General features: G+C 38.5%; 2 protein-coding genes and 1 long non-coding RNA gene across 6 annotated transcripts in view; 1 reads left to right on the top strand and 2 right to left on the bottom strand.

Annotated features, from left to right (window-relative positions):
* Positions 1-2,052: 2,052 nt before the first annotated feature.
* On the bottom strand, positions 2,053-8,581 carry LOC106958824 (tubulin beta chain-like). Of its 3 annotated transcripts, XM_015050943.1 has the most exons (5): positions 8,232-8,581; positions 7,762-7,870; positions 7,480-7,488; positions 6,298-6,408; positions 2,053-3,442 (listed from the first exon to the last, which is right to left on the bottom strand). In XM_015050943.1, exons 1-5 carry the CDS (start codon positions 8,556-8,558, stop codon positions 2,370-2,372), a joined length of 1,629 nt encoding a protein of 542 aa, XP_014906429.1. In that variant the 5' UTR covers positions 8,559-8,581; the 3' UTR covers positions 2,053-2,369. The 3 variants fall into 3 exon arrangements, with proteins under 3 accessions (XP_014906429.1, XP_014906430.1, XP_014906431.1); XM_015050944.1 differs by lacking the exon at positions 7,480-7,488; XM_015050945.1 differs by lacking the exons at positions 7,480-7,488; positions 7,762-7,870; positions 8,232-8,581 and adding an exon at positions 7,421-7,443.
* Positions 3,449-9,964, top strand: LOC106958825 (uncharacterized). Its single transcript, XR_001427230.1, has 2 exons — positions 3,449-4,679; positions 9,660-9,964. It is a non-coding gene; the product is annotated as an uncharacterized LOC106958825 (long non-coding RNA).
* The window catches only part of LOC106958823 (solute carrier family 22 member 23-like), a 52,940-nt gene continuing 38,133 nt past the window's right edge, over positions 9,660-24,466 (bottom strand). Inside the window, exons 5-10 of one of the 2 annotated variants that reach the window (XM_015050942.1) lie at positions 22,313-22,440; positions 18,522-18,624; positions 17,689-17,924; positions 16,427-16,459; positions 15,217-15,376; positions 9,660-14,623 (exon numbers count right to left, since the gene is read on the bottom strand). In XM_015050942.1, coding sequence (XP_014906428.1) covers positions 13,159-14,623; positions 15,217-15,376; positions 16,427-16,459; positions 17,689-17,924; positions 18,522-18,624; positions 22,313-22,440 — 2,125 coding nt within the window. In that variant the 3' untranslated portion in view covers positions 9,660-13,158. The remainder of the gene's footprint in view (positions 14,624-15,216; positions 15,377-16,426; positions 16,460-17,688; positions 17,925-18,521; positions 18,625-22,312; positions 22,441-24,466) is intronic. The other variant, XM_015050941.1, reaches the window with a different exon arrangement.

The following is a 24,466-nucleotide window of genomic DNA, read 5'->3' as shown; positions in this document are numbered from 1 at the left end:
AAAAAAAAAAAAAAAAGCTTAAGGATATGCATACATTTTAAAGACACTTTATCCAAAGTGAATGCAGTACTTCATTAGAGCAGATAAAAAGCTGTTTTGTTTTGAGATGAAAAAAGATCGTATCAAATTAAAAAGCAAACTAAACAAGGACCTCCCAAGAACCTGTTGTCTTTTTCTTTTTCAGAATTAGGCTTTACAGAGAGCCATATCATCAGAAAACTGGCTTCAGATTCCCTTGGTGTGCATACTTTGGTCTTTTCTGGCAGGCTGTATTTATTTAACACTAACAAGATAATTTCTATCAGTACTTCTTCACAGGGAAAAACCAAAACAAAAAGTTGTTTGGTTTGCTATGTGTGCTCAAAGAAATTGAGCACACATAGCCTATTGTAAGTAAGCACTGCCTCACATCTATGTTTCTACCTTCCTATAAGTTATTTTCTCAGGCCATCATTCATCTTGAAGCACTTGGTTTCCGTCAGCAGTGAAATGAAAGAATATTCTTAGTTTCCCCACATATCTGTGGGTGTGACTTGGCGCACGAAAACAGTTCTGGAGCCTGTTTTTCCGTTTCCTTATGCATGCTCTTGTTACTATGTTCCCGACTGATCATATCCGTTTCATCTATCATCACATTTAATTTTGCATGGATTATTTCACTTTCTCCACACTGTTACTCTCTAGATGTGTTGAGTAAACACAGTTGGAGATGGTTGTGTTCTTTCCTGCTTGCTCAAACGATTCAGTTTGATACCTTATTGCAAAGTAATGCAACACAACAGGATGTCACAAAAGGTGTCTTTGTTTGAGCTGCAGACTTCTGGAGAGTTCCAACGACGCATGAATGTTTCAAGTGTTTCTCAGGAAGGTTGTAATAAATTACCTAGAGATGACAAGCTTATACACAATCTAAAAGGTGTGTATAGGTGTGACAAAAAAAGAGGTTCATCATTTCTCAGGAAATCAAATCAAATCAAAACCAGGGCAAGTAATGCTTGCCCTGGTTCTGGCAAGCATTACTTGTATTTTGTACAAACAAAAGACAAAAGTACAAATTTTACGTCAACTTCTTGTTATTTTTTATAATCTTACTTTCTACCATTGCATGTTGTTTAGGGTATGCTTAAATAGGTGGCAATATTCACATGGATGACAGGAAAACAAGTTTGTAAAGATAAGACAAATCATTACAATGCCTCCGTCTGTTTGACTTGTTTCCATTATTTATCCCAATAATGTATCCTAGTTACAGGTTATGGTAACACTTTATTTGAAGGGGGTTGAATAAGACTGTCATGACACTGTCATAACCATGACATAACATCTGTTATGAACATGAATAAGTCTTCATGAATATTTATGACTGTTGTCATAAAGCGTCATTCGGTAAATTATGACACTTTTAATACAAAGTTGACATTATTCAAAATGTTTTTGTTATGACAACTTGACATTAACCAGGAAATCATTACTGTTTAAACTTTACCTTTAATAACATAAAGTTACCTAATTTTTAAAGTGCAATCATTAATTCTTTTATAACAAATTTATATCAGTAATGATTTATTGGTTAATGTCAAGTTGTCATAACACAGACATTTTGAATAATGTCAACTTTGTATTAAAAGTGTCATAATTTACCGAGTGACGCTTTATGAAAACAGTCATAAATATTCATGAAGGCTTATTCATGTTCATGACAGGTGTTATGTCATGTTAATGAAAGTGTCATGACAGTCTTATTCACCCCCCTTCAAATAAAGTGTTACCAAGGTTTTCTCAGTAGCTTTGGTGCATTTCTTGAATTATTTCCACCATTTGCGAAACAGCAAGTGTATTTCTCAAAACAATGTGTGCAAACAGCAAAACACTGTGGACAAACCTACAAAATCCAGTTTCTTTCTCAAGATCCTTAGTTTAGGCTTCATGCCGCCAGTTGTCAGCTATAACAGCAACAAAATATGGGAAAAAATACTTTAAAAATGTGCTTCGATTTATTTGTTCAAACCTTTGCACACACATTTTATTCATAAAGAAAAAGAAAACATGACATGAAGTTTAATTTGAATCGTTTATTGTACACTGTAGACCATAGATGCTTGATGAAGCGTTTGTTACAAAACTGTGTTAAGCAAACGTCTGTGCTTGTTCTTACACTAGTAAAGCATTGTTATGGAAACAAAATACATCATCCCTTAGTTTTGTCAGGTCCTAACACCAATAATTAGCTTTGACAATGGCAATGTTTTTCAGCAGCATTATTTAGAATAAGCATTTAGTTTTAATCTGCACTCTGCAACATTAAATTAAACATCTGTATCTTAAGGACACTACATGTGTTCTATAACAAGTTCAACGCCAGTGTCTCATCAGTGCCTCACATCTTCCTCATCTTCTATTTCGTCTTCCTCATATTCGCCCATTTCATCAGTGGTGGCATCCTGGTACTGCTGATACTCTGACACTAAGTCGTTCATGTTGCTCTCAGCCTCAGTGAACTCCATCTCATCCATTCCCTCTCCAGTGTACCAGTGAAGGAAGGCCTTGCGACGGAACATGGCAGTGAACTGCTCCGAGAGTCTCCTGAAGAGCTCTTGGATGGCAGTGCTGTTCCCGATAAAGGTGGCGGACATCTTGAGGCCACGAGGGGGAATGTCGCAAACGGCCGTCTTGACATTGTTGGGGATCCATTCCACAAAGTAGCTGCTGTTCTTGTTCTGGACGTTCAGCATCTGCTCATCCACTTCCTTCATAGACATCCGCCCGCGAAATATGGCTGCCACGGTAAGGTAGCGCCCGTGGCGGGGGTCGCACGCTGCCATCATGTTCTTGGCATCAAACATTTGCTGAGTGAGCTCTGGCACAGAAAGGGCACGGTACTGCTGGCTGCCACGGCTCGTGAGGGGTGCGAAGCCTGGCATGAAGAAATGCAAGCGAGGAAAGGGCACCATGTTGACTGCCAGCTTGCGGAGGTCGGCATTGAGTTGGCCAGGGAAGCGGAGGCAGGTGGTCACCCCACTCATGGTGGCGGACACCAGGTGGTTTAGGTCTCCATAGGTTGGTGTAGTCAGCTTCAAGGTGCGGAAACAAATGTCATACAGGGCCTCGTTGTCAATGCTGAACGTTTCATCTGTGTTTTCCACAAGCTGGTGGACAGAAAGGGTGGCGTTGTACGGTTCCACCACGGTGTCAGACACTTTAGGGGAAGGCATGACGCTGAAGGTGTTCATAATCCGGTCAGGGTACTCCTCACGGATTTTGCTGATGAGCAGTGTGCCCATCCCTGAACCTGTGCCTCCACCCAAGGAGTGTGTAAGCTGAAAGCCCTGAAGGCAGTCACAGTTTTCAGACTCTTTTCTCACCACATCCAGAACCGAGTCCACTAGCTCAGCTCCCTCCGTGTAGTGACCTTTGGCCCAGTTATTTCCAGCTCCACTTTGACCTGCATGGTAGAAAAGGTTAAAGAGAGTTCTTGTTGAAATAAAATTTAACAACAAACTATTTTGAACATATGAGCATGATCCACAGACGGCTCTCTCCACACTGTTGCACTCAAATAGTTTTGCAGGCTCTTGATTTATTCCTTCTCTTAATAAAAGGTTTTCTGTGCAAACAGGGGAAATGGTTAAAGTCGACAGGAAGATTTATGGTGCTAAATACAATGTAGTCCAGTGGAAAAACCTGTCTGAGGCGGGAAAATACCTGTGGCTCAGGGGGAGGTTCACTTTCCAGTAAAACAATAATATTAACATACAGCCAATGCTCCAATGGAATGGTTTGTTAGATTGGCCCAGTCAAAACCCAGATGTTAAATCCAACTGACAATCTGCGGCAAGGTTTGAAAATCGCTGTCCACAAAAGCTGTAAAGTCAATCTGACTGAATAAAACAAATGTCATTCTCTGGATGATCAAATTACCAACACAAAAAGAAACTATTTTCAATCCATTTACACTGTGGATTATAGAGACACAGAATTAAACGCAAACTGCAAATGTCAACATTAGAATCCTAACACAGCTGATAAACACATTGCATAGAAAAGCAAATGAAGTTTGGATTTCACTGTGAAATGTGAAACACAAAGTGTTTTGGCTCTGTTGCTATGCAGCTCATTTATATAATCGCTAATTTATAGAATCTTTCCTGCAATGTTGTGCTACTGGTTGCAGCAGAACTGCGGCTGTGTTTGAGACATCGGCACAATGGCTGCATTAGTTTCACTTGGTAGTACCACATTTTTACACCTCAAAATAAAATAAAGATCATGAACATACCACAAAACCTACAGTGGCTTATTTATCATTAAGCATCCAATTTTTGCTATTTAAAGTTGCAAAAATCAAATTACAATCTCTAAAGATAAGATGCATAAAAAAATACAGTACCTTAGTTTATAAAAGCTTATAATATTTAGACTTACAAATTTTGCTTTGACTTTATTTAATTGATTTAAACTGTGGCAGCTGTGGAAGCAATACTGCCTTGCAACAAAAAGGTTCGAGGCTTGAATCTAGAGTTTTCTACATAGAGTTTGTATGTTCTCCACTTGTGCATGTGTGGGTTTTCTCCAGCTACTCTGGTTTCAAAAACATGTCAAAAAACATGACTGTTTGAATAATCGGTCTCTCTTAATTTGCCTTAGAAGTGTGTATTTGTGCAAGGTTGTTTTTTTTTTCTGTGTATCTCTGTGTCACCCTTTGATGGATGGCTGACCTGACCAGGGTGTGCCCTGGCCCTAATCCAAAGAGGGCTTGAGAGATAGCACCTTCCCCCCACAATTGATGGATGGAAGTTTTAAACCTGTGAAAGGTGATTATACTGAGAAAAGCTGTTTGCTTGTTTTTGGTTTATGGTTACTGCAAAAAAAACATTTTTTTTAATGTTTTGTTTCTTTGGCACATTTATCAAAGAGGATGGTATTCTTCTTAGTTTGCTTTTTCCCACTGAGATGTAGCCTCTTTATTAGGTACACATGTTCAATTGCATGTCAATAGGAATAGTAAATAAGCTAGTCCCATAGCGGCAAATGCATTTAGGCATCTAGACTTGGTGAACATGCCTTGCTGAAGTTCAGCCAAGGTATGGGAAATATCATCTCTGAATACATTTGTCATACTTTGAAGCAGATTGGCTACGGCAGCCGAGGACCACACCAACTTCCACTCCTATTAGCAAAGAGCATGAAACTGAGTCTATATTTCACACAGGCTTACCATGCGTGAGTGAGACAGTAACAGATTGGAAAAAAACAACAAAAAAAAACATTGCTTGGTCTAATAGGTCTTCAATCAGCTGTGACATTCAGATTGTAGGATCAGAATTTAGCATAAGCAACATAAAAAGGATATACAAACAAATCCTCCCTTGCAATAGTGGTTCAGGCTGGTGGGGGTGACGAAATGGTGTGGGAATTTGTTTCCTCTGGACACGTTGGACCATTGTCTAAATGCTACAGCCTACCCAAGCATTGCTTCTGATCATGTCTGTCTCTGTAAAGCAATTTACACATCTCCGCATGGTTACTTCTAGCACGATAATGCATCGTGTCACAAAGCTTATACAATCAAAGCTGATTTCCTGACAGAGAGTTCACAATGCTACGATGGCCTTCACAGTCACCAGATCACAATAAGTTGGACCACATTATGGGAATGTGGTGAAGCAAATCATGGCTGGGAAGCTGACAAATCTAGAGAAACTCCAATGAAGTTAAATTGAAGCAAAATTTTTTTGAATATACACGTGATATCCATCGAATCTACTGCTTGCAATGTGTGTCTAATAAAGTGGCCAGTGAGTGTCAAAAAGTGTCATTCTGATCATTTTCGGTAACTCAGGCATATTCCTGATCAAAGTGATTTAACTCTCCCCTAAACACACCAATCCCAGCAGTGTATTGATATTGTGACTAATAAAGTACTTGGTACATAAGCAGTTCTCCATCCATCCTTTGGTGACTGTTAGTAATGAATGTCTAGTTCCAAGGAAGGGGAAATGAAAAGCCCATCTGTGATTCATTGTTTCAGCTCCTGCAGCCTCATTTGTAACCAACACATTGCATCCTGTGTTCTGCTAAGTCACCAGAAGAGATGTCTGAATCTGACAATGACCAATATTTTCCGCACCACAGAGAGAGGCTGCGGACATATTGTGCTTGTGGTGCGGTGACAATAACACACCTGTGCAGTGTTCTCTCGTGAAACTCGGCACAGATTTTACAGAATAAGGAAGCAGTTTTTGACATGTTCTATTTCCAGTTTGCCCAGATTAAGATTTGAATTCAACATTGACTCACCAAAGACAAAGTTGTCAGGTCTGAAGAGCTGTCCAAATGGACCAGAGCGAACAGAATCCATGGTTCCAGGTTCCAGGTCCACCAAGATGGCACGTGGCACAAATTTGCTGCCTTTGAACACATGGGAGGTGAGAGAAGAAAGAGAAAAAAAAGGCTTTAGTAAGATTTTGCATGTTGGCAAAGTTTAAAATAACATAGGGTGATTTACCCCCCCTTAAAGATGTTTTGTCTTTTTTTTATCACACTGTTATTTCAGATCAGCTATGTTTGATATCAGACAAAGATGTCTGAGCAAGAACAATAATCTTATTTAGAAGTTATCTAAAGAAATGTTGCAATAATAGGTAAAACTGTTGTAACCACAGGTATGCTGCAACCAGTAACACAACATTGCAGAAAAGATTGGATCTAGCAGGGCAAGAGAAGAGAGCACATGCTCTGCGTATATACCTTTTACAGTGGAAGGGGTATTTTGGGTGTGACACCACAGCAAACACATAAGCAATCTATAAGGGTGCAAATACACTTTTCACAAAACAGTGCACATTTAATTAAAATCTATTAAACTGCTGAAGTGTCATTTGCTAAAGCCACAAGCATATCAGAACTATTTTTGAACATTTTTTTTTTTTTTTTTTGTTTTTGTCTAGCCCCCTCTTTGTCTGGGGCCGTTTCTAGAGAGCAAAATACTGCAGCATGCTGCATTGCTTACCAACTGAATTTTTGCAGTCCACCCAGAAAAAAATAAAATAAAATCAGCAATACCCTATGCATTCTTTCCTGCTTTTTATGCTCAATACTGAAGTTCTAATGTTGTTTGACTAATCAAAAAAGCCATGAGAATACTGTTATGCAGATGTTCAAATACAGTAGTCAGTGAGGCTACTGACAGCAGGCTACACTGGAACAAAAGGATCGGTAATGTCATACTAATAGGAAATGGAAAAGCAGAGTTTCTCAAGCTTCTTTCAGCCGTAGCAGATGAGACCACAGTTTGGAAAAGACATGCTGCTGACGAATGAAATCCCAAGCGCTGATGTTGTTCTGCTAAACAGACAGAAGTGTGCAACAAGCAGCAGATAGCGTGTGACTGGGATGAAGTTCAACATGCCACAACAGATACTTGAGAAAATCTGAAACAAGCCAGAGTGTTGAGGTCAGCTATACAGACACTGCAGGCACCTGTTTTCCCTGCAGAGAGAAAAAGAAAGGATGGGTGGGGGAGAGGGAGGGACACAGAGAGACATTTTAGCAAGATCACTGTCCTATTTTTTTTTCCCCCTGCACCCATGGTGCAACCTATTTTCCCCTGCAGCTAAACTTGTGATGTGGACATAATGTGTTGTGGCATTCAGATGAGATCTGTGCAGCGTCAGGCCATGCGGTGATGATGATGAGAAACAGATTGTTGTTGCGGTAAAGTATTCAAAAGCATTTCACTAACAACAAACGTTCCTCTGTTACCTGAGGCCTCATTGTAGTAGACGTTTATCCTCTCCAGCTGCAGGTCACTGTCACCTTGGTAACTGCCGGTAGCGTCGATGCCGTGCTCATCGCTAATCACCTCCCAAAACTAATGAAGACAAATACTTTTTTCCGTTAGGGATTTGGAGAGTAAACATACCGCGAAATGAACTACATAGCGCGTGCGTCAGGCCTTCTTTTAGCGCTGCGCATCTGCAGGGCGGCAGATTGGCACTCAGCTGGTGGGGGTACTTTGCTGCAGCCACCGAACCCCACCCTACAGGTCCAAATGTCATTAATAGTTGTCAATTTTAAGTATCTATAGTTCCAAAATTCAATAGAGATTATGTTTTAATTACTTGGCTACAAAACAAATGCGTCTATTTTGATAAGGCGAGACGCGTGGCGTTCTTGAACTTCTTATCAAAAAAAAAAAAAAAAAAAGTCCTAACAGTTGAAAAATGTAATACCTTCGCCCCAATCTGATTTCCACACTGTCCAGCCTGGATGTGAACGATTTCCCTCATGGTGAGCTGCGGATGCTGGGGTTGGGGGGCAGAGCTTTCTCGATTCAGGCTTCGTCCACTGTCCTGTCTGGCGTCTTTCTCAAAATCACCCTTATTTCTATACTGTGCGTCGATCCGGCGAGATAGACGGACACGTTGCTGCTCGGATGACGTTAGGCGCGGCGCAGCATCTCTCTCAGCCAATAGGAGTGCCCCGGCTTGATGCAGTGCACTAGGGGATGCTGCTGCATCATCCCTCCCTGACATCACCCTGTCCCGTGCATGGAACATTTTTTTGCTTATTGCTCGATTTAGGCTGTCCTGTGCAAGCTCAGTTGGTTGCTAGTTCTCTGTCAGGCGGTGTGGGTGGGGAGGTGCGTTATCTAGCTGTTATCAATGTATGAGTCGCCTGTGATGCTGGTAAAAAAAAAAGTTAAGCTTGTTAAAAAGGGAAATGCCAATACCAAGACAAAGGATTTTCCATTAAGTGTCCACCAAGGATGTTAAATGGTGCATACTGGTACACACCGCTTCGTCGTGTGTATGGCACATCTTTACTGCAAAACTCCAAAACTGTAATCTTCCAACATAAATGTACAAGAAGCAATTAGTTTAAAATCTAATTTCTTGACGAAGAAATTAGATTTCATCTTAAATGGCATGTTGCTCAGGAAAGCTGAAGTTGTTACATGTGAATACACCGCTTCTTTAGAATGTCACCTTCAGCTTTTTACTGCAATTAATTCCAGCTATTGGTATCATGTACAGTTCTGGAAATAATTGAGAGACCACTGCAAAATGATCAGTTTCTCTTATTTGACTCTTTATAGGTGTATGTTTGAGCAAAATGAACATTGTTCTTTTATTCTATAAACTGCTAATAATTAGTTCATAGAATAAATGAACTCATTTGGGAAAATATATTACGTTAAGGATGTTACACACTTATGTGACTGGGTTATCACCACCACCACCTCTCCTCCTCTTCCAACTTTATTTTTTGTATTTCAGTAATTGTGCAGGATAAAAGTCACTCTATGAAAACGCTTTGGCAAGAACCTGGTTTCATGACATAATTTAATTATGGAGATCAACACACTTCTGCTTTACTTGAATGTTTTTGTGTCTTGCCCATTTTGATGAGTGGCTGAGAAAAGCAGGTCATGTGATATTTCTAGCTCAGTGAAAAGAAGAGGAAATGGATTACTTCAAAACAAAATAATCTAGTGTGCTTATCTTAAAAAAAATTAAAGAAAAAACATGAAACAAATGCTCAGATTTCATCAATAAATAGTGGTTTAATTCAACATGTATGGCTTATGTACAAGTGCATTATGTCTGTTAAAATAAAATGAAATCAGACAAGTGATACTTAAAAATGTACAATCCAAGGTTGTTTTTTTTTTTACATTCATTTGAATCTCCCAACAAAGAGATTTTGAGTCGCTCAACTGAGAGAAGCAAAACCTGAAATGTGTGCATTGGGTACTTAATCCCCCTGGAGACTAATCAGCTGGATTCAACATTAATTTACCACTCCTTTGATTTGTGATCCTTCAACTTATCTTTCCAACAATAAATGTCAGCCCTATAGCCTCAGTCGCTGGTGCTGTCGTTGCTCTACATTGCCTTCATTTCACTTGAAGTTACACGTAAACCAAAAACCTAATAATAAAAAGTTGGATTGGATGCAAATGTGAAAAATGTTTAAAAAATAAAAAAAGCAACGTAATCTCTCCTCTTTGCACTGAAATAGCTGCATGGAAGAAAGTGAAGTAACAGATGTCAGAGGAGACAGTACCAGTGTTGTGCTGTGTTGAAGATTACCATGGTTTATTTTATTTTTAACTCCAGATTTGCATTTAGATTTCAAGTATTCAAACTTTAATTTGGCTGCACACCCAGATAAATACTAACACACACATTGAAGACTCAGCCAACTTAGGCATCCATCCACTCACAAACACGGAAATGTAATGCAAAAGTTAATGTGTGACTAGTAGTCCCTACATTGCGTTCCAAATCCAAATTCCCTTTCATTCTTAAGTATGCCACTCTATTTTAAATGGTTGCAGTTCCTTGTGCTTTGACGTCTAGTAGCATTGCATGTGGCATACACTATATGCATCTGAAATGAGAGAACCACATGAACATCTTAGTTACACCAATAATGAAACAATCAAATACCACCCCTAATCAATCAGCTTTGTTTTCCTCGTATCAAACATACATCTTAGAAAGATTTAAGAGTTTGATCGATCATTCAAACAATCAAAGATATGTAGCATTTTCAACAATTAGCAAAGTGTAAGGCTCTTCACAGGTCTTTCACATGATAACAGAGAATTTTATAGGTCTAGTGATGGATTGAATCCTGACAACACCTTAACACATCCCTGGATAAATGATCTACAGAGTTTTATCACATTTCAGATCACAAGACATTGTCTGTCTTTCAAGGTATACAGTACGGCACTATTATTGTTATTATTACTAATGGTCATCGTGAGGCTTGTTGTAAACAGTAGAACATCCACAGTCACACATCCTCCTGTACACAAGTATTACAACTTCAAAAGCAAGACGTACGAAAGTACTACAACTGTTACACAAGTGTCTAAGTCAAGTAGGCTGCAGTCCAGAGGTGGACTTTTGGAAGCAAAAGTACTTCCATGAGAAAGAGCGTTTCATTTTGTCAAAATCAATATGTCAATTCGGAACATGTCACTTTGTGTAGAGTATTGCATTTTATTTTTAAGAGTTAGTTGTGCATGTGTATGTGCGAAAATGTATGTAAGGAAATAATGACGTACTATGTTAATGTCATAACATGATTTAGAAAACACACATACACACACGCACACTATAGGTTATCAATGCAGCAACGATTGGCAATCGCATCAAACATTTTGGACAACTCATTTTTTTTCTTTGCTTTTTTTTTTTTTTCCTCAAAGATTTAACAGTTTTGTTTACACTTTCACAATAGATTTCATGCTTTATCGCCACTGCACAAAAATAAAGTGCCACCATATTAAGGTGCCACAAATACTGTAATAAGGATGATTAGCTCTGTACATTAAGGGCACACCAGGGAGAGTTTTGAAAATAATACTTTGAAGAAAAAAAATAAAATAAAAAACTGTATCAAGCTCGAGAGTTAATTAACATACTTGGTCATATCTAGAACAAAAAGAGGATTTGCATACAATTATTTTCACTGGCTGAAAACTCTCAAACAAAGTTGCTCCTTATCCACAAAAATCACCATGTGCTAAAAAAAAAAAAAGCTTTTTTTACCCATTTTTTGCTCACTTTAACAAAAAAAAAACAACAAAAAAAAAACAACACATATAGTGGTATTCATTATTTAGTCTGAGAAGAGTTTGGAAACAAAGACTGATGTTACGCCACATTTGGATTTGCGTATTGAGATGGGAGTGCCATCTATTTTTAACTGTGCCTTTCTCTGATTGCTTTATCCAAGAGGCTGGTTGTCGAGTGTTGCCAGAGAAGGGGAGAGCGGTTATTTTTTTCCCTCAAAGAAAAATACATTTCATAACCAAAAAAACCAAACAAAAAAAAACAAGCACAAAACAAAAAAAAACACAATAGCAATCGATAAAATGATATGGACTCCAATGAATCTGCATTCTGTAAATCTCATAAGGGATGCCTCAAGAAAGAAGCCAGTGTCCCACTGAAATCCCCTTGCCTTCAAGACCCAATTCTCTTGAACGTCTCATTAAAGAAAGCAAATCGACTAGAATTACTTCAAGTGAATATAGTTGTCTGTTGATTTCATAGTGCAGCATATGGTTAAAAACAAGGTCATTTTTAGACAGCAGTGAAAAGGCATATTTGTCCTTTTCTATGCTGAGATTAAATGTGCTGAGACATAATATATTAGGGTCAAGAACCTCATTAGAAATCTAAAATTATGAAGTTAAAGAGAAATGTGTTGGGTTCCCGAATGGAAAACAGCCTTAGAGATGAGAACTCTAGAGAAGTTGGCACATAAACAAACCCAGTCATCCAAAATTCAACATGGTACAAGATCAACTTCACATTCTCTTTATAGGTCTCCTATAAATTTCCCCAGACAGGAAAAACACTGTACTGCTATTTATGTTTTGGCACTACATCAATGTTCATTTTGGTTAGGGCAGTATTTGGTATTTGTATTTGGTGAAAAAAAAAAAATGAAATAAATAAAACAAGGTTTCCAATTTAAATCATTTACATTTACAATAGCAAAAGTACTTTATAACATTCCAATTTTCTTTGTCCATATGTAAGGCCTTTTTCATAGATGCAAATTCAAAACATTTTATTTAAGCAAAAGCATTGGTGGCATCCATTGTTATCGTTGGCTTTTTATTTCTTCATCAGAGCTGATGACATCTCTGTAATCATGGGCATTCAAAATGACAGTGGTGTTCCCCTCTTTCTCTCACCCAAAGTTGTTAAATTAAATTATTTATTTTCGGAAAAAAAAAAAAAAAAAAAGAAAGAGTACTTTATACGCTGGTGATTTCCAGTCATGTTCCTGAAGAGCAGATGTTGACATTACATCGTTACAAACCAGCCAGTGCTGCAGTCTCTCACTTGTGTGGTCTTCAGTTATTGGCGAAATCCAAGATGACACAAGGGAGGTTGGAGAAGCACTGAAGAACATAAAGCAGCTTGTGTATGACAAGTCTACTCAGATCCAGTTTGGAACAGTCTTCATAAAGTACCTGAAGTCTGGGCTTGGCAGTTCTTGTTCCCCCCTCACCCTCCCAAGCTCCATGCTGTTTTATGGATGTAGGTGGCTGCCTCTTGGTGGGACACATAAAGCTTCACATTTTTTTATTTTATTTTATTTTATTTTTTTGGCTGCAACACATAATCATGTCGACGCTGTGCTATTGACAGTGTTGTTTTCAGTGCTGGAAGTCTCCCTGTCCATGGTAGCTATGACACCAGAGTCTATGGGGGAGGACACAGTGCTGTCCATTAGAGAGATGGGAGCTGCCTCAGCAGGGACTACATCCACATTGGAATTTGACTGTACAGAATCTAAATCTAGAGAAACGACAGAATCTTGTACAATGTCTGTGGATGATTCTAGATGTAAGGTATTCACAATGTCTGTGACAGGGAGGACAGTTGGACTTCTTGCTGTGGTGCTGACGGAGGAAAAGTCAGCAAAGGGTGTGGGATCTGAGTCAGTAGGTGGAGCACACATGTGTCTTGGTGACACATCTACTAAACTTGGAGGAGTAGAGGAATGAGAAGAGAAATCTTTACCATTGGAGGACGCCAGATCTAAATGAGGTGGCTGTGAGTTTCTAATATTAGGAGTACATGCAGAATCAAATATGTTTTCTACCTCAAGGGGAATATCAAACTGTGAGGCAATGGGGGGTGAAGGTTGGGCGGGTCGGTCCAGGTCTGATGTTGGAGGGAGGTCTTCTAAAATATCAGGAGCCTCCTCAAATACCGGCGGCTTGGATGTTGTAATGATCTCATCAATGTCATTTTCCAGTGGGCTGGGGGACTCTAGTGTGGAACTAGGACGGGGCTCAATGACAGGGGTTGTGCAAATCAGCAAGGAGGCCGGCAATGTTTGGGGGACAATGGGAGGTGAAGAGCCATGCAAAGCAGCAGTCCCAGTACCATCCTTACTTTTGGGAGAAGGAGCCGTGTCATTTACTTCAAGATGGATATTCTCTTTTAGTATGTCTGCAGGTTCCTGAACTGCCAAAAGTTCTTCTGCATCTGCTAAAAGTGGATCTGTGGCGCATGGGGCTTTGTGTAAAGGACTGGAAGACAGCAGCCATTCTTTGTTAGCTTGTATGATGATGTCTTTACCTCGGGTCATTGCAGAGGCTGATAGTGGAAATGGAGAGGAGTGACCGCTGGGGTCCTGTGGCTCAAGCAGGTCTGGTCCTTCCTTCAAATTATTGGTAACAGACAAATCTCCCGTTGCCAAAGCAGTCAAATCAATTGCCGAAGAGGCAGTGGAGGCCATGGTTGACAATGCAACGTTGGCTGTCTCATGCAGTGGCGTGTCTTGCACTCTGGAGTAGTCCCTGTTGGGCTCTAGTTGATGGAGCAAGAGGTGCTGTTCTCCCGGTTTCCTCGGGAGGAGAAGTGGCTGACGAGTGTAGTTCTCACCATCGTCAATGGTCTCAGGGAGCGACTGGTTACGGGTCTCAGGCAAGAGAAGAATGCAAATGATGCAAATGAGAGTGCAGCAGGCAAAAATGATGTGGTGAAGGAAGTAGCCTTTTTGATTGTGGAGGTCCATGATTGGTGCAGTAAGCATGCCAAAGCCGGCACTGGCCAGTACCAGGCCGACACCACCACCCCTGCAAAGAAAGATATTAACAATGTTATTTAAAGAATGCTCATATACATATCTTAAAACAAGATGCAAACATTGACACCTACCAGAAATAAAAGCAAGCCCTACCCTGGGTATACCCCCAAATCACTGCTGTTAAATAGATTCTGACATTATTTGATGTGTGTATTCTTATGATCTGTTATATTTTCAAACACCAGCACCTGACTCTCAACTCTAAGTAGTCTTTTGCCTCTTATGGCATTACTCAAACACAGCACCAGATGGTGCTCTTGAGGCATTTTCATTGGAGCTCCTTTTAAATGACCATACTTAACAGAGATCTGCAGAAGACCCAATTTTTTTTTTTTCTGAAAGCAGTTCAATCTTGTAATTCAAAGATTCACCAGGAGGTAGAGCCAGTAGCATAACTTTAGAAACGGTAAACATCAAGTCAGCAAAGTGTTTAGAATGCAAATAAAAAAATTAAAATGAAAAAAAAAAACAACTTAAAAGTTAAATACAAAATGAAATTACATAAAATGGGAACAAAACAAACCTCTCTACTTTTACACATTCCCCAAAACTCTGATGGATGTTGACAATGGTGTAGATTACCTGATTACAGTGGGAGTGATTTCAGCACAGAAGAAGATGCTTAGGTTGCTGACTGCGTGGGAGGAGAACATACCGATGATGGAGAAGGCAATGGAGAAATTCCTATTCAGCGTAGATTTTTTCTGTTCTGAGGAAGCAGCAGACACACGAAGCAATTTAACTCAGCACCTTACATCATCAGTAAATGCATTATAGTACTTTGTGTAACGTTTCAATGCATTTTTGGAAACATAATTTTGTTGTCATTTGTTAGAAGTGTCATTCTATCAAGAAACAAATTGCAGTCGTTACAGTCTACATAAAGAGAGGCACACAATTAGAGGCCGATAAGTAAAAGAATAAGCTTTTATGTGAGGGATACAAGACACGATCTGAAGTGATATAAAACATTATTTCTTATACATTTTTAAGCACTATATTGTGTGGTAGAATGTGTGGCGGTGACGTATTTTACTGGTTAAATATTCAACATTTACCCAGGTGAATATATAAAAAAAAGAGCTAAGCAAAAAGAAGATTATGATGTGAACAAAGAACGCTGTTACTTAACACAAGTTATCTTCCCCATTGCACCCACAATAACTGCAGGGACATAACCAGATGGATCAGACTGTTTAACATAGCTGTAATGTGGACAGCTTAAATCCAATAAATGTGTTTTGTTACGTAAGGACAGGAGAATCTGAAGTTTCAGAGACTGAAATTGAAGGCCTTAATTCAGTATTTTATGGCATTTTATGTTGCACGAAGTGGTAAAAATCACATAAACTTTGAAACAGTTTGGGTAAACATTAAACTCACTGCATAACAATCTGTCTACATGACTACACACTGCAGTGTTACAACTGGGAAATTTGTGATCTTCTAGTTTCCCACTGAGGTTCAAAAAAGAAACCAAACCAAATAAGCCACAAGATGACCATAACTGCATCCAAATCTTTATTACAACCTCCTTTCTGCAGCACTAGCAGTTAAGAAAATGCCACACAAGTAATTTTCAAAACCTTGTCGGAAAAATGCATTAACCCGTGTGATATGTTTTAAATGTGATGCTGTTACAAAACGGTTCTGCATGATAATACCATATCAATAAACTATGTTAAAAAAAAGTAATCAAAGCAGAGGCAGTTATTTAGTGATCGACATTTTATCAAAACTATATCAGCATATGCAATTAGTGACAATAGAAGGAATAACCAGCTGGACCTACCTATATTTAAATGATTGCTGTACTTCCAAAGCACTGAAATGACAAAGAGATGAGTGGATATGGATTAGTGAGAAAGTGGGAACAATCATCACAAGCACTCAAACAAGAAATTAAAACCTGGTCAAACATCAACAAAACATTAGGTGTAGTTTGTTACTGAATAAACAGTGCTGTGCATTTTGGACCATCTGGAGGACATTAGACATAAAGTGACTGAAACATGCAATTATGTCGAGTTATTACTCTAAGAAAAGCAAAGAGTAACTATTATCGATTATTTTGTGTTTTACCACTTAGAATAAAAGTTTCACGAATCCTAAACTGTGCATAACGAATTTCTGAGCCGTGTCCTAACTATTCAGTTCAGCTTTGAACACCTCAAGTATTTTGGAATTAGAACCAGCGATATGATCAATTTGTCGTTCAGATTTTTTGGGAAGCTGTGTTGTGCAGCCATATTGTTTTACAGTGTTCATACAGCACAAAACAGTGGGGGATGCTGCTGCTGCTGCTCCCAAGTGAGTGCACAGTAAAAAAACAAGAAGCAGAACAACAACCCCACCAGAACATCCCACTGGACAGCTATGTTACTCAGGTCCAAACCTGCCACCAACCACCAGCAAAAAACAGGATTATAAGATGGAGATAAGAATATAAAAACTACCAAAGGGTGTAATGTTTCACATTCATCTGCAAACAGTTTACCTACACTTGTGACACAAATATTTTTGGCAGAACATTATGAACATTTCGAAAGCATGTGTTTAGAATCGTTTAAGCTTCATGCCCTGCAAAGCATTCCAACTCATAATAACGTTGTTTTTTAATAAACAGAGCCCAAGTTGATTTTTTTGTGTTTATTCCAAGGTTAACTAGTAGTCTTATTTTTTTTTATTTTTTTTTCCCAATCTACAAGTCTGAATGATCCAGTTTAAAAATAAAGCAAACCACAGTTTATCTCAAACAGGTTCTTCTCTCCAGGACAGCCTGCTGTTTTGCTTCATTCATATTCTCCTCAACATTGACTATCCTTTTTGTAACTTTTAAAACAAACAAACAAACAAAAAACATCCCTATAGCAACACCTCCATATGTCACTGTAATGATAGTGTGTTCAGGATGCTGTGCCGGGAGTATTCCATCACACATATCCCTTTGCATGTTTGCAAATAAAACCACACTGGAAAAGGAGTCTTATTCTAAAAAAAAACAACAACAAAAAAAAACTGAGGAATTTTCCCCTTTTTTCATGAACTACTCACAATTCAGCAAGCCCAGCTGCAGTAGTGATGCCAGAGCGGTGATGATCATGAACATCAGAAGTCCACCACGCCGGCCCATCAGGCCCACTGCTGGGCACAACGCAATGCACGATGCCACTGCTATACCAGCCTTGGTGTAATATTCTGCATAGAAGTCACGGAATATGGTTTTTTCCTCATTCTCTGGACTCACCATGCTCCGGGCAAAGCAGTGGTGGATCCCATAGCCTGTTAACCTGATTAAAAAGTAAACAGAAAAGCAGGCTGTTAGGAGAATGCACTGGGAAATAATGCATTTAATATCATCCTGTTGACTCTCTCTTCAGCTTATGATACAGAAAAAAAAGAAGAAGAAATAAAACCTCACAAATATAAACATTGGCTTACTGGCACAAAAGAGCAAAGCTCATAGGCACACACATTAAAACCAAACATCCCCATTCTCTCTTCAGGCTGTCTAATGTTTCCCACAGGCAGAACTCATGTAAAATTTATGCTAACTGAGGGAGTCAGGGGCACCGCACACTGAAGTATGGATACAGCTACAGATGAGACCTCAGATGGAGAGATGAGAAGAGGGGAAATCCCATCAGGGATAAAAACAGAGGGAAGCAGCAAAGCAGAAGATAGAGCTGAAGATCAATGTTGTATTGAACTTCCAGGTTTATATTGGCATTTTGAGTGCACCAAATGGCGGCGCTGACTGGCATTACCCCCGCCCATCTATTTATGTGAAGCAGGAGCTCCTCCTGCCATTGTTCTCAAATCCTCGCATGCATTAGAACTCGGAGACATCGACGTTTCTCCAGCATCTGCATGAATTTGACACTTACGAGTTGACGCACAGGACGACGATGTTCTTCCACAGGTTCCTCGTACCAGCCATTTTCACGATGCATGTCCTTTTGGGTTTCTTCTGAAGAACATTTTGCAGTTCTGGGAACAAACATACAGGGCAGTAAATAAAACGAATGAAGATGTTTTGAAATTTTATAATTAAAAAACTGTTTGTTGGTTGGAAAAAAAGACAGTTAATAATTATTATTTTTGGTCAATATTGAAACCACAGCAGTTTAATTATTTACTTCAAACTATTCTTCAGTGAGTGTATTTAGAGAACAAATTAGTAGAATGCTAATGTGACCCAATATTTGTTTTTTGTTTATTTTTTTCTTTATTTACATTGTTTTGATTACTTTTTGAAACCAAACTTACAACTGAAACACAAATTAAATAAGCAGAAGGACAGGATATAACATCGCTATAGTACAGTGTATTTTAAGACAATACATGTTCTTATAGTTCTCTAAATTTGCCTTATTTTGTTTTCCTAAGATTTCAACAAATGTTGCAACTTTTGTCCTCCAAATTGCTGTGTATGCAGAGAAACCAATGACTGCAGCACGCAGCAGTTCTTGTGCTGAATATGAGAACTAAACAGGCCGAGTATCTGCGATCTTCAGCTCTGGTCACTGTTGCATAAAGCATCTGCTCTGTTGAATAAGCCAGGCCACAAAAGTTCTGAGGTTTCTCTGCGGCTTTGTTCCAAACAATAGCACCCAGAGCAGCATTCATGGTGAGCCATTGGAAAGACAACAACCATAGGCTACTGATGAGCTGGCAACAAAATCAAAGCTATCTTAGCTTTTCCTTGGCTGTCAAATGAACTTCACAAATTTGACATACTACCCGTCTCATATGTTAAGTGTTTAGTATATAAAGTTTGAATGTTTCCATAGAGTTTGGAGTCTAAATGTTACAATGTCCATTTTTTTCTTTCCTTCAGACTTGCAAACATGAAGAAATTAGGGTCTATTTTTGTTGGTTTCCAGCTCAGTCTTATATTTATTCATTTTAAATATTCTGTTATTTTTTAAATTTATGAATAATTAAGCAGTGAGGGCTTCATTTATGTTTATTTGCAGTTAAAACATGTCTAGTTGAAAACACACCTCTGACTATGTTTTAATCTGATGAGTCGAATAATTGCAGATGTTTATTGAAAGAAAAAGTAAACTGAAACCTACTTTATTTCTGTAGAAATGTATTTGTTTTAAGAAAAAAATATATACTAATATATGTAAATAACTAACAAAACTATGAATAAAATAAATAGCTAGTAGTTAGTGACATCCCTAGTGGGGAACATAAAACCTAAAAGCCACCTGTACTGATCTGAGCTTTAGTCCACAGATTTACAAAAGGTAAAGATTTATTTATTTTTTTTAATCCTGTTTTGTTTTTTTTGTTTTTTTTTCCATTTTCTCAAGATGTTACCCAGGAGGATTGTGTTTTGATGCAAATTTTATGTCATGCTTGTAGCATTCTTCTCTGGACAGTTGACAGCATTTTTTTCCCCAGAAAGAGACTTATAAAAACAATCTGAACTTATTATATGCGGACAAATTGTTGGACAGTGTTTTTTTTTCTTCTCTTTCTTTTTTTTTATATGGATTCAAATACAGACAGTTATGCTGACACACACACACAAAAAAAACAGAAAAATGTTCTTTAAATCCGTTGTGAATCAGTAAAAGAAAAACTTGACATTGATCCAATAATAAAGCCACACAATATTGAGCGCGCAGGTTTCACGCGAGACTCGGTTGACTGAATACAACAGGTTTCTGAGAAAGCAACACACCCTGTACGGCAGGGTGACGCAGCACACAGTGGATGTTTTGATACTAGATTTGAGGTTGCCACAGAAACACAACACACCCCCTGAAATTCATCTCGGGCAGAAGCCCTGCAGTCTTTCTGGTGATTCCCTGGCCAAGACTCAAAACACTGAGTAAGGTTATTCCTGCTCACATCATCGAGTGAATTTTCCAAAGATGGCGTAATTAGCATCATTTTATGCACCGCATGTGACAGTGTGCGGGAACTCTTCTTGTACTGAGACGGCCTATATAAGTCTGAGCGGGGAACAATTTAAGCATACGGTAGCAGATTTTCTGCCCAACTGCTGCATCAGCTCACACCCACTGTTGTCTAGTGAAAAAAAAAAAAAAAAAAAGTGCTACTTTAACAATCATTGGTTCCCCCTTTGGGCTTGTTTCCAGAAACGGATCCTTTTACGTTTCAAAGTTGCTTGATTTCACAGAGCAAAACCTACAAAAAGGCAGCATGTTAATCAGTGATTCACTTTTACAGCTCGACACAAATACAATGTGCCATGTCATCAACACAGATCGGTCTGCTTTGGCTCTGACCGGTCCCCTGAGAACAGAAAAATGTACACAGGGTCAAAGTGCCTGACCTGCCCCCATCTGCCATCTGACCATTTGCTTCAGCTCATCCTCAGTTGTACGGGCTGTAATAAAATTAATAAACGCTTGAGTGTGTCATAATGTAATGTGCAGCTCCCACTGCCACCACTTTAGTGGAATGTTACTATGGTAACAAGACAGGAAATCCACATAACCTTGTCAATTTGTCTAATTTAGGAAAGCACAGCTGGAGAAACGAGTGTCTTTCAGACTGAGTGAACAGGCTTGGCATATGACAATAAATAAAATGCTTTCACTAAATGTTTAGTTGAATCTAACTTTTTTAATATACCTGTGCATCTGAGTATATTAGAATAGTAATGAAAAGTTATTGGATTTCACTTATGTAGTTCAAAAAGTGAAACCCCTACACCAATTCAATAAAAATAAAGTAATATACTTTTTTTTCTCTGTTCATTTTTGTCAATACAATTTAATGAAAACGCAAACTTCAGTTCAGTAAATGAATACCAATAGGTGAGATTTTTGTGACACAGATAAGAATGCCGACTGGACACTTTTTCAGCAACCCACCATTTATAATCTCCAAGGGGGGGCTGGTAAGCCTCAAAATGTCATTGCTAAAAATGCGGGCTGTTTACAGCGCACTGTATCCAAGAATACCAATAAGATCTTAAGTGGAGGGAAAACGTGTGGTAGAAAAAAAGTTCACGAGCACCATGGATAAGAGAACCCTGGAACTGGTGGTAAAAACGAGGCCGTTTTAAGAGTCTGAACTTTCCCTCTGATCTTAACCCCATAGACAAAATATGAGGAATTACTGGAGGGAAGATGATAGATATCAGAACAAACACTGTAGATAAACCAAAGGTCATTATTAAAGCAACCTTGACTTCCATAGCAGTTTAAAACAAAAACCACAGGCCAATCTCTATACGCCAAATGCATTATTGTGTTAATACATGCAAAAAGAGCTTTACGCAAGTATAAAATGCATATACTGCACTGCACATTGACACACTTTTCAGTGGGCCAATGTTAGTGAAAGAAAGAAACCAAAATACTTTTTTTTTCTTCCACTATGTTTTCCATCAATATGCTTTGGACACAGACTTCTGTGATCAGTCAACTTGACCTTTTGTGACATATTTTAACTAAATTGCTGGGTTTAATTGGTTGTAAGCCATAATTATTGAAATTCTCATGAATAAACCATTGATACATTACTGTGTGTAATATATCTATATAACTCATAAATTTTACTTTCTGGAATAAATTACAAAAAAAAAAAAAACTTTTCAATCACAATTTTGATTTATTGAGACGCACCTCTATGACATTACAAATTGAATCTGATATCTATAAATTGGAAAATGTGATTGGTTTATTACCTGCGAGGATGTTATCTGCATCACGTTCCAGGTTCACTTTGTTTTTCTTTTCTATGTGTCCCATGATCCATTTGGAGCGGCAGTACTGCTGGGTTGCCAGCAACCAGCGCAGCGACTCAGGGAAAATCCTGCAAAACAGGTGGGGAATGTTTTTTGTTGTTAAAGAGCAGAAAAAGGTCAATGCAATTAAAAGGCATTTCAACCAGTTGAAAGACTGGTTGAAATGTCACTCTGTCATACACGTTGCCATTTAACCACAACCAGGTTTCTTCCAGCGAGACAGTATTATCTAACTTTAAGTGACGCTCTCTCGCAGCCTTTGTCAGAGCTACAGCTGCTGTCATTTGATATGCGCCATTACCAGATATTTGTATTGCTATAGGTTTCACAAATGCATGTGGAAAGATCAGCTTCTTCAATAGAATGACTGCATCTAAAAAAAAACAAAAACAAAAAAAAAAAACAGCCAGTAGATTAAGCACAACGCCTGAAGTCCAAAACAATCGCTTTTAGAAGTTTAGAACATGCTAATGAGGTGGTGAATGCTGCAATAAGTTGTTTTTGCTCGTGTCAAATCTTTCCTGCCTGTTTCACAAAAGATTTGGTTTGCAAATGTTTGCAGTGCAGCACAACAATCCCCTCAATATAGTAGAGGAACAAATCTTTGGAATGGTTGTCGCTGAATTTCTATGGGAGAGTTATCTACACTTAAGCTTTGATCGTTTTGGCCCTGTTTGATGAACTGTTTGCGCATCGGTCAATTTGTGGAGCGGGCGACTTGCAATGAAAGAAACATGTCTTCACAACCAGAGACCCTGTTCAACTGGTTCCCCTACTTTTAAAAGTTTACTGGTTGCTGTTTCTGCATTTACTTTACTGGGCCGCTTTTGAACATTTCTCAATTTTAATGTTAGTCTCCCAAACTGTTTCAGGTATTTAAAATTTCGAAAGTTTTCAAAGAACGACATGACTGCACTTAGACAAGAGTGAATGCTAGAGTAATTCAAAAACTTAGGAGCCCCCATGAAATATCACATTTTTTGTGATATTTCAACTATCATGGTCTAATCAAATGTTTTTTTTTTGTTGTTGTTTTTTTTTTTTTAACGTCTGTAAAGTTAAGCATTTCAATTGTACTTGCACAGCCAAAAATTTTCTTCTGAACTTTATACAACAGATCTTAACAGAAATCTATCTTCTGTTCTCAGGGAAACATCATGCACTCAAATGCTACTGTTTCCACCTTCAGCTGAAATATGTTCAGAGAGACATTTCTTGTAGCCATCTGCCAGTTTCTGGCATTAGTCTGAGGAAAGTCTGCCACGCTACTCACTTTCGATCAACCCGCAGCCATGCATGCAACTTGGTCATTTTAGGATGTCTCTTTTCTTACTGTCAGTCAAACTAAACATCTGAGATTTATGCAGGGCAAACCTACTTCAAAATGCTGTGTTGCAACATTTTAATCATGTCTGACTGATGAGTGGGAATAAATGCAAGGGTGTTATTTTGTTAAAAAAATAAATAAAAAATAATTCAGTTTGCCCCATGATTACATTATGCAAGTGTAGATTTGAAAACATTTACTTACAGAATGTAGCTGGAAAACTGTGGCTATTGTCATGTATGTCTACAGTTTCACTTCTCTATTGGAAATTCCGGCAAGTTCTGCACTAAAGCGATGGACATTTCTTGTGTAGCAATTACTGATCAGTGATCAGCTATGCATTTTGTTGAATCCTCAGTATGATAAAGTGATAGTTCTTGTTCTTTCACATACTGACTATGCTCCTCAAAGCTTCATAAAAGTGAAAGAGAGTCACAGCAAAAAGAAAGAAACTTCCCTAAATAAATCCAGCAAACGCATCTTATTTCCAGCAGTGCACAATCTCACTGCAATAATCCAATCCTCATGAGCGCCTCATCTGATCAGTACGTCATTCTTCACCCATTCCGTCCTTTTATCCTTGGATGAATTCTTCCATTTTGCTGGTCTGACCATATGGCAAAACTTTGTGTTTTAAAACAAACAATACAAAAACAGGGAACTTTGAACTCCCCTGGAGCAAATTCCTAAGTTTTTTTTTTTTTTTTTTTTTTTTTTTTTTTTTTTCCAATTGTTGGAAAAAAAAAGAAGGAGGGGAAAAAGAATAA

This window comes from Poecilia latipinna, unplaced genomic scaffold, assembly GCF_001443285.1.
Source record: "Poecilia latipinna isolate Pla-1442-1.1 unplaced genomic scaffold, P_latipinna-1.0 Scaffold1020, whole genome shotgun sequence".
NCBI classification, from domain to species: Eukaryota; Metazoa; Chordata; class Actinopteri; order Cyprinodontiformes; family Poeciliidae; genus Poecilia; species Poecilia latipinna.
Note: the sequence above shows the minus strand (reverse complement) of the source record. Positions and strands in the feature narration are given on the sequence as shown.